The 9,842-nt window shown below is 49.3% G+C and overlaps 1 protein-coding gene across 1 annotated transcript; it reads left to right on the top strand.

The window, feature by feature from the left end:
• Nucleotides 1-3,004: 3,004 nt before the first annotated feature.
• Nucleotides 3,005-4,689, top strand: pou3f3b (POU class 3 homeobox 3b). The gene is made up of 2 exons (XM_040142303.1): nt 3,005-4,216; nt 4,591-4,689. The coding sequence occupies exons 1-2, from the start codon at nt 3,005-3,007 to the stop codon at nt 4,687-4,689; spliced, it is 1,311 nt and encodes a 436-aa protein (XP_039998237.1).
• Nucleotides 4,690-9,842: the final 5,153 nt, after the last annotated feature.

Raw genomic sequence — 9,842 nt, 5'->3', positions numbered from 1 at the left:
TTTTTCTTTTTTTTTTTTTTTCTTTTTTTTCTTTGCATACAGAATAAATGAACTCCCCCAGCAGGGAACTTGGGGACCTTTTTTATAATAAGCAAATAAATAATAAACACATTATATATCAGAGAGGACTTTTTTTTATCGTGTGATTTCTGGGAGCATTTCTGAAACGGCTCTTTGACTCTCTTTTTATATCTCATCCATATTTATTTATATATATTTCATTTTGATGGGTTATCTCGTGTGTGTGTGTGTGTGTGTGTGTGTGTGTGGAGCCCCCTTCTCTGCACACGTACACCTTGGTGTCACGTTTCTGCCGGCCGCCTGAGACGCCCTTTCAAAGCGTGTAGTGTGGACTTGAACAGCAGTAATTTAGACAGAAATCCTCACTGTATATTAATGAATAGAGGGCCCCATGGCTCTGGCCCCTAGCCTGCCTATTCAGTGTAAACAAATCCACGAGGCTCCCTCGGTTTTGAGCCCAGTCCAAATTAAATCTACTGGGACGAGGAGGAGAAGAAGAAGGAGGGGGGGGGGCTGGCATGGAGTACACAGCCTGTGCACAACTACTCCACTGCCTTATATATTTGCCCTTAAATCCCTTTTTGCAGTGAAATCTTTCGCGCCATCTTCGATGGGGAGAGATTATGAGGCGGTGTTTGGGGGCACCGGGTGTCATGTGGCTCTGACCTATGGTACAAAATGACAGTTGATCCTGACAGGAGGTCACCTGCCACAGGCCTCGTCTCGACCAGGTGGGTTCGGCAGGGTCTGCAGACACCCTAAGCCCCAACCAATGGTTGCAGTGGGAGCTCGGGAGCTACCTATCTGGCCCCTGTTACCACCCATGGGTGCGTCCAGGGGCGCAGGGCTCCCGCTCACTGACAAAGGCCCCATTCATGTCCGGGGTTATGTGGTCATCTTGAATGATGGTGCACATGTTAAGGGTTATATTTCTGGAGATTTTTTTTATTTTATTTCTTTATTTTTTTTTAAGCAAACGTTTCCTGCATCGACAGCCCGTACCCCCCCCCCCCCCCCCAGGACTGCTCAATTTGCCCTTGTTTTGGTTGCCACTTTCCCTCTCACTCTGCCCCGGCGAGGTGGCCTGTGCGCGGAAGCATCCCGGCAACCTTTGGGCGTTAACCCCTGAGGAGCCGGGGCGCAGGGCTGACGCTGGCTGGCGGCGCAGACGCACACTCGTCCCCTCTCCCTTCCAGGCACACACGCCGCTGCGAGGCGCATTACAGGGGCACCGAGCCGAGGTCGGACCGAGGGCGCGGAATGACGGTTTTATGTCTTCAGAAACTTTAGCTGGCGAATGTTGACGAAGAGTTCTGGAGATGCTAATCGAAGCTTCTTAACACACCGCGCACCTCATCTAGCCACGTAGGTCAGTGGAACAAGATAAAGCATGTGCCATGTAGTGAACATTTTATCTTTATCTTATTATTATTATTATTATTATTATTATTATTTATTTATTCTACGCATTTCCTATATTTCTCATGAGTGGCCCGGAGGGAATTAGACCCCTGGACCTGGCAGCACCGACGCCTCACTCTATTACACAATCGGGTCAGGCCACCAGATAATTATAACTGTTACCAATGGATCTTGCGATGTCAAACGTGCGAGCGTGTTTTGAATAAACCCCTCAAGCCTCGCGTTAATCCCGGATATGTTTGCAACAAGCAGAACGGGGGATGAAACCACTTAAACACGTTTTACGCGTCTCTCGGTCGACTGAATAGAGTTTATCCATCTATCCGAGCCGACGTAGGTCTGTGTGATTGAAACTTGTACTTTCAAACAGGTGTGGTTCTACATGTACACAGAGGAAATCATATAATAAATAAAAAAAAGAAGGACACCGTGCCGGCGGTTTGACTCCTGACGAGCGCAAACCGGAGATCACAGTTTATGGACCTCTTTTATTTACCCCTTCACCCCTGTTTGTGTACTAGTATCTCAGCACTGTTTACTACCAAGTTGTCTTTCCCCCCGTTTTGTTTGGACTGCAATTAAAAATCAGCCAATTGGAACAGCCGGAAGGAGGGCTCGCGCGCCCCGGAGCAAGGCTGGCGAGACCTGCCAATCACACCCCGGGTAACCAATCAACGGGGACGCACGGGGTAAACATCCGCGCGTCGTCGGGCTTGCAGGGGGGGGCGGGGGGGGGGCGAGGGCGGGACTACGCGTCCTGTCAGAGAAGGGGAGAGAGAGAGAGAAGGGAGAGAGAGAGAGAGAGAGAGAGAGGTGGAGAGAGAGAACAAGCGAATGAGAGAAGAGGCTCGCGAGCAGCACCGTACGCTGTTATACCGGACTGTACTTCAACGGGAGTTTGCGGTTTGGCAGGTTTATATACATCAAAACAGAACAAAGAGATAGGCTGCACGGTGCTATAAAAGAAGAGAGAGAAAAGAATAAAGCGAGGGAGAAATCTCGGCGACTGAATTACAAAAGAACCGAGGACACTCCGCTGATGGTTTTCACATCCAAAGGGGACATAAACTGGGACTTTGTACATTGTGGAGGATTTGCGAGGCTTTTTGTTTTTTGCGACCTCCAAAACTTTGTTTGGGACAACTCTCTCTCTCTTTTTTTTTTTTTTTTTTTTTTCCTCCTTCCCCCCTTACATTTGAATTTTAATGTTCACAATTTCGTCCCGGTGCGAAACTTTCCAAACGGACTGCACATGGTTTCAAAGGGCTTTTGAAAAACCTGGAATTGTATTCGTCCATATCCACGCAGAACCGTCTGAGTTAGAATGTTGTAAATACACGCGGATTTGATTCAGTTTTCTGACACCGTTTTTGAAGCTCTTTGGCGTTTGTTTGTTTTTTTTTTTGGTTGTTTTTTTTACGCACGTCGATGGTATTTGCCAAAAACCTACCCATACTTTTAAAGTTTGAATAATTCATGAGATACAATTTGCCCGCTCGAAAGAAGTGACTGTAAAAAGGGAGGGGGGTTATCCACAAACATATTCATAAGGGTTGACGGAATGGCCACCGCGGCTTCCAATCCTTATCTGCCCAGCAATAGCATCTTATCGTCCGGCTCCATCGTGCACTCTGACTCCGGGGGCGGTGGCATGCAGCCGGGCAGTGCCGCGGTTACCTCGGGGTCTGGGGGCTACAGGGGAGACCCCTCCGTCAAGATGGTACAGAGTGACTTTATGCAAGGCGCAATGGCAGCGAGCAACGGGGGACACATGCTGAGCCATGCCCATCAGTGGGTGACATCCCTCCCGCACGCCGCAGCGGCCGCAGCAGCGGCCGCGGTGGCTGCCGCCGAAGCCGGATCGCCCTGGTCGTCGAGTCCCGTCGGGATGACGGGCAGCCCGCAGCAGCAGGACGTGAAAAACTCCGGCAGAGACGATCTGCACACGGGCACCGCGCTGCACCACAGGCCCCCTCACTTAGCTCCCCACCAGACTCACGCCGGGGCTTGGGGGAGCACTACCGCGGCTCACATTAACTCCATATCCGGGGGGCAGCAGCAGCAGCAGTCGCTGATCTATTCCCAGCCGGGTGGCTTCACTGTGAACGGGATGCTGAGTCCTGGGAGCCAGAGCCTGGTACACCCGGGCTTGGTGAGGGGGGACACCCCGGATCTGGACCACGGCAGCCACCACCACCACCATCACCACCAGCACCCGCATCACCAGCACCACGGCGGCGTCAACAGCCACGACCCGCACTCGGACGACGACACGCCGACCTCGGACGACCTGGAACAGTTCGCCAAGCAGTTCAAGCAGCGGAGGATCAAACTGGGCTTTACGCAGGCGGACGTCGGCTTGGCTTTGGGCACCCTGTACGGGAACGTTTTCTCTCAGACAACCATTTGCAGATTCGAGGCTCTGCAGCTCAGCTTCAAAAACATGTGCAAGCTCAAGCCTTTGTTAAACAAGTGGCTTGAGGAGGCCGACTCGTCCACCGGCAGCCCCACCAGCATCGACAAGATCGCGGCGCAGGGGAGGAAGCGAAAGAAGCGCACGTCCATCGAGGTGAGCGTCAAGGGGGCTTTGGAGAGCCACTTCCTAAAATGCCCCAAGCCCTCGGCCCAGGAGATCAGCACCCTGGCGGACAACTTGCAGCTGGAGAAAGAGGTGGTTAGAGTGTGGTTTTGCAATAGGAGACAGAAGGAAAAACGGATGACGCCCCCAGGAGTGGCACAGACGCCGGAGGATGTGTACTCTCAGGTCGGCAATGTGAGTGCAGAAACACCGCCCCCCTCCATGGACTGCAAAAGAATGTTCAGTGAAACATAGAACAGCACACGAGAATATTTTATATGAAATTAAACTGATAGGAAAAGACAACACACAGACTATCGCCAGGATAGCCACATTTTTTTGATACTGTGATTGTGAGGGAATATGAATAAGACTGCAAATGTGTTATCTATTTTTCACCAGAAAAAAAAGAAAGAAAAAAAAACAGCAACCTCTCCCTTTTTCCTCCCAATCCCCTCAGAAAAAAAACAAAACAAAAACAAAAACAAAAACAAAAAACGCACCGTTAACCTTCTTCCAGGCCCTAAAATGTCTTAACCTAAAAGGTTCCTTCTGCTTTTTTCTTTCAGGGGCATTTTTTAGTAGATTACTTAAAAGATGCAAGTGAAGCGAGCGACCAGAGGGTGACAACTACAAGTTCATTCCACCAGGTAATTTTGGCGCATTAAAACACACCAAGAGGAAACCGAGCATTGTTTTTTTTTTTTTTATTCCCTTTTTCTCCCCCCCCCCCCCTCCAAAAATATCTCCCCCTCATTATCCCGTGTTTGATCGAAGAAACAAAGGAGCAGGCATTTTGTATATTTAGAAATGGGACTTGAACCGTCCCCCCCCCCTCGCCGCCCCCCCCCCCGGTCCCCCTCTTCCATGCCCAACAATAACAGAGGGGGAAAACTGCAACAATATGAAGGAGAGTGACATCCACGAAGCTTCCATCATGATTTACAGAATTTTTTCTTTTTTTTCTGAGGTGGATTGCATGGTTTCACGTACACACACACACACACACACGCGGAGGATTAGGGATATTTTTCTTTTTTGCGTGTGTGTGTGTGTGTTTTTTTTTTTCTTTTTTTTTAAATTTTCATGCTGAGGCCCTCATGAAAGAAAAGACAACCAGGACCAGGACTGTCCCCGCCTGATCTCAAAGATCACCTTCTTTTTCTCTTTCACGTGGGTTTTTTTTTTTTTTATTATTATAATTATTATCATTATTTAATGGACTCTGACACCGTGAGTGGATTTTCCTTCCTTTTTTTTTCGACAAATAGAGCATAAGACATTTGAAAAGACTTCAGCTGCACTTATTTGAGAAAAAAAAATCTGAAAATCTGTTGCCAAGTGTGACTGAGTGGGTGCTGTGGATATACTATTAATGCTGCCCTTTCTAAGCAGTATTCTTTGGTAGGTTTTAATAAACAAAACTCTGTAAAGCCGGCAATATAGATCACTAGATCAGATACTGATCTGAGTTATTTACTTTATATTTTTCATCAGAATGACTTGTTTTAATATTTTATTCGGAATACATATGAATTATTCCAAACGGTAATTTATTTTCCCCCAGGAACTTGTGTAAGATGCTTTCCCTTTCTTGTTTGATTTGAATTTTGTTTTTTTGTTTGTTTTTTTTCTCTTCTATTTTTGTTGTTGCCCTTATTTGTTTCATTTTGTATTATCGTTTCTAAAGGAGCACAAATCACCATAAGCTGACATTGACCGTTGTTAGGTAATAAGGGTACATTTTGATGTGATAATTTGATTGTAATTTAATTTCAGTAGTGGTTCCGTACGAGCTGATTGAGACACAATAAATTTGTTAGAATGAAACGCAGTCATCTTGTGTTTTGAAATTTATATTCTTATCCTATGTCGGGCTATGTTTTCGGAGGTGGAATGACCCTGCGTGCTGTTATTCTCTTTTATTTTTCTTCTGTATTTTGTTTTGCATGCACAGCAGCAGAGGCTAATGAAGAAAATGGTGGACTGGGTGAAGCTGCGAGCTAATAATACCCCCCCGTTAGAATGATGCAGAGCCAAGGAACCTTTGTAGAAAATGAAAATATTCAACCTTATAGCTAAAAAGGTTGGATTTTATTTATTTACCAGATTTATTTATTTTTTAAAAAAAGATAAATTGGTGTATTAATATCGCATTTGTCGTTTATGAGCCCATAAGTTCCTGAGTTATTGCCTACGCTTAAATATTAGTCCACCAGCGTTTGTCATCGTCAGCCTCGTCCCATAACTGTGCATCATCATTTAAGTGAAACCTCGCGGCCGGCTGCGGGGCCAGCACGGCGGCACGTCGGTTCTGTTCACGTCCGCTGCCTCTGCAGGCCCCGGGCAGGAGGCGGGAGCCCGAGCCCCTTCAGCCCGCAGGATGGACAGCGGGCCGAGGCCGAGGCGTGTTTTTGGGTGGCGGAGTGCTGGGGGGTGGGCTGGGGCCAATAGAGCTGCATCGACATCTCAGAGAGAGAGAGAGAGAGAGAGAAAATCAAGCGGGTGACAGGCGCGTCCGTATCGTGGAGGTTAATGCGCGGGGCGTCCTGACGTCCTGGCTGCATGTTATGTAATGTTTACGTTGCAGCTTACAGTCCAGATACTGCATCACATGACACTGATCAACACATAGTTGGCATAATTATTGGCCTGATTCACGGGCCGCTCGTCCACACGCTCGTCGACAAAAAATAAAAACCAGCTCTGATCTGCAAAATAACCGGTTCACGTTCACTGGGAAGACTGGATCGAATCTGAAGCGGCCTGCCGTGTGTTGCACACGCGATTCTGAATGACTGCGAAACCAAAACCAAAAACAAAAGTCTGCTCTGATGCTCCGGTGCAAGTCCCCTTCCGCACGCACAGGTGCGCTTCCCCCCTGGTGGAGCGGACAGGGTCCGTAACCCGGCGAGCTGACACGCCGTGTCAGCATCCGGGGCACTGGGTCAGGCGGCTTACCGACTGCGCCTGCCCGAAGCCGCGGCAGCCCCGCGCCGCTCGGCCTCCAACCACCCAGCGTGCCGGGGGCCGACACGGTGGGGTCCCGGCGCAGACCAATATCGCCACCGTTGTTCCGGGACTTTCCACGGGCTCCGGGGCGGAGGGTCTTTGCGGTGCCAGGCCCGAGAGAGGACCATAAAATAACGTCCAAACACTGCTCTCTAACGGGACTAATAGGGCGCTTGTGCGACCAAGCGACTAGACATGGTGACCTATTATATTATATCCTACAATAAGTCTAAATGATACAGGCAGTGCGTTTGGCTGTGGTATAGGCAGCGTTATATATATATATATATGTGTGTGTGTGTGTGTGTGTGTGTGTGTGTGTGTGTGTGTGTGTGTGTGTGTGTGTATATATATATATATATTTTTTTTTTTTTCGTCAGGGCTGCAAGAGGCAAATCTGTTCCTGGGCTTCAAACTTTGTCTTTCTTTCTTTTTCTTTTTTTCTCGAGTTGTCTCGCTCGCCTATTCAGCAAAACTCACAGAACGTGTCCCTCTCGCTGCAGGATTTGAATTTCGCGGATGAATTCCCATACTAGTTGCTTAGCAACTGAATTCAACGATATAGAGAAGCAGGCGTCATTTTTCTTTGTCTCCATTAGCAAAAGTGGCAGCAGAGGCACGCGATGCATGCAGCGACCCCCCCCCCCCCCAAACTTTCTATTTTCCCCGCAATTTATTTACCAGCGCGTTAACGGCTCTTGCCAGGGCGTTTTTAAAAATGTTAGGGCGACCGGGGCTAATTGCGAGGCTGCTCGAGACCAACGTGAGGCTGGACATTGTATTTCAATTTTTAAAAATGTTGCAAGAGGGTCAGAACAATAAGCTTGTCTTTAAATACATGTATATGTGTGGAGGCCTGTCATGGGTTCGGCGGGGCTCCACTTTGGCCTGACATCAACTACCTATGCACTTGCTCACTATGCATGCACTTCCTGTGCTTCTCTTCTTCTTAAAACAAAAACAAAAAAACAAAAAAACCTCAAAAAGATCCGACGCAAAGTCGCGTGACGTGCCAAAACGAGCCCGCCCTGCTCACGAGACCTTCACCACAGAGAGGGACACCTGAGGTTCCTCGCTGCCACAGGTTGACCGGAGCAGACCCCCCCCCCCATACGGCAGACCCGTGCGTCTACACCGTGCACGCATATGGATCCCGCAACAAACAAAAAACAAAAAAAAGAAACACACACACACACAGAACGACCTCGCGGTGCAGCCAGCAGCTCGCGCGGCCTGTGCAGAAATATCGCAACCTAGCGAGAGATTCTACCGAGGCCGACACAAAAAGAGTTTTCAAATCTCATAATGGGTTTTGATCCGCCTATTCTCCGTCAGCTTTGCCTTTTTCATGGGGTCCTCAAAACCGTGTTGGCAGCAGCATGGGTGTGCGTGTGTGTACGGCAGAGCTGCACGGGCCTGCGAGCGCTCGCGCCCGTGTGTATGTTCGCGTGTGTGTGTGTGTGTGAGACTGTGTGTGTGTGTGCACCGATACGTTCGGGGCCTAGGAGCACTTCGCTCTCCCTGCTATTGATTCAGGACGCCAGTGGCCCGACGGGCTCGCCGCGCCCGTTCCCACCAATTAAGGCTGCTCGTTGTCACCCCCCCTTTAAAACGAGACCCCGGCGCTGGAAGTCGAGGGACTCCGGATTCCGTCCCGTCCCCCTCTCGGGGGTCTGGTCCCCGTTAATATTTGGGGTGCCCCCCCCCCCATCAGTCTCCGACGCCGACTTGAAGTGTAACCACGTGAATGTAGTCAAAACAATCGAATCCCGCAGGTCTTCTCTTGATGCGGCCGCCGGAGCAAATGAGAGTCATCCCGGCCCCCGTCGCAACTTCGGCGCGTTTCGATACCAAACTCTTTGAAACTGTTGCTCTCACACGTGCCTCCTTAGCCGCGTAGATGCCGCCTCGGACGCTCGGCTCCGAGTCTACACCTTCACCGTGGTTCACTTGGTAACGACATCTACACGTTAACACGCCTCCGATTGCGTTTATTGTCGCTGTACGTGGCTGCTTAAAGGGTCAAACCGCCCTAAAAAAAACAGGCCGCTTATACTTTTAATAAGCTTCGATGTGAAGTGCACGAGACCCCCCCCCCCATCTTGGGTGCAGGCTTCTGCTGCATCTCCGCTTAAGGTGCCGTTGCGCTCGCGCTCGCATTACGGTGTCACACGGCCTGTCAGTCAAAAGAGGAAATCCAGTGACATGTGCAGCAGGTCGGTGTCGGGGTCATCCTGACACCGGTGGAAACGCGCGCGCACACAAACACACACGCACGCACACACACGCAGACACACGCACACACACGCACACACACACCCGGTCCCCCAATACTGTATTTACTCCACGTGTCGAGGGCATGAATATGGATTATTCTGAGCTGTCCTCCGCGGGGAGCCTTCCTCCTTCGCGTCCACGTGGATTTATCTCTGCTGCAGAAACGACGCTCAGGAAGAAAAAAAAAAAACCTCCCTCTGTCTGGTCGTGGCTGCTGACGCGCGATCATTGTTATTACTGTGATTTTACAGGAAGTATCGGGGCTCGTTTCGTTTATTCGTCCCGCGCTTGTTCGGCTCGCGCCGTGGCAGCTCCTCGAGAAATATGGCTGCGATGCAAAAGTCTGTTTCACTCTTTTAAGTTTATTCCGGCTCCTTTCACAGTACACACACACACACACACACACACACACACACACACACACACACACACATATATATATATATATATGCTATAGATGCTTAACCTCAGCAAATTAAAAGTTGGGGAATTATCTTCGTTATTGCTTTAATCTATGTTTTTATTTGATTTT

This window comes from Xiphias gladius, chromosome 13 (assembly GCF_016859285.1).
Source record: "Xiphias gladius isolate SHS-SW01 ecotype Sanya breed wild chromosome 13, ASM1685928v1, whole genome shotgun sequence".
Lineage (NCBI taxonomy): Eukaryota > Metazoa > Chordata > Actinopteri > Istiophoriformes > Xiphiidae > Xiphias > Xiphias gladius.
Note: the sequence above shows the minus strand (reverse complement) of the source record. Positions and strands in the feature narration are given on the sequence as shown.

What these genes read in the sequence shown, in the direction of transcription:
- pou3f3b (XM_040142303.1), top strand. Translation starts at nt 3,005, where the DNA reads ATGGCCACCGCGGCTTCCAATCCTTATCTGCCCAGCAATAGCATCTTA. An exon ending in TGTACTCTCAGGTCGGCAAT is followed by an intron (nt 4,217 to 4,590) that starts GTGAGTGCAGAA and finishes TTTTTCTTTCAG; the next exon opens with GGGCATTTTTTAGTAGATTA.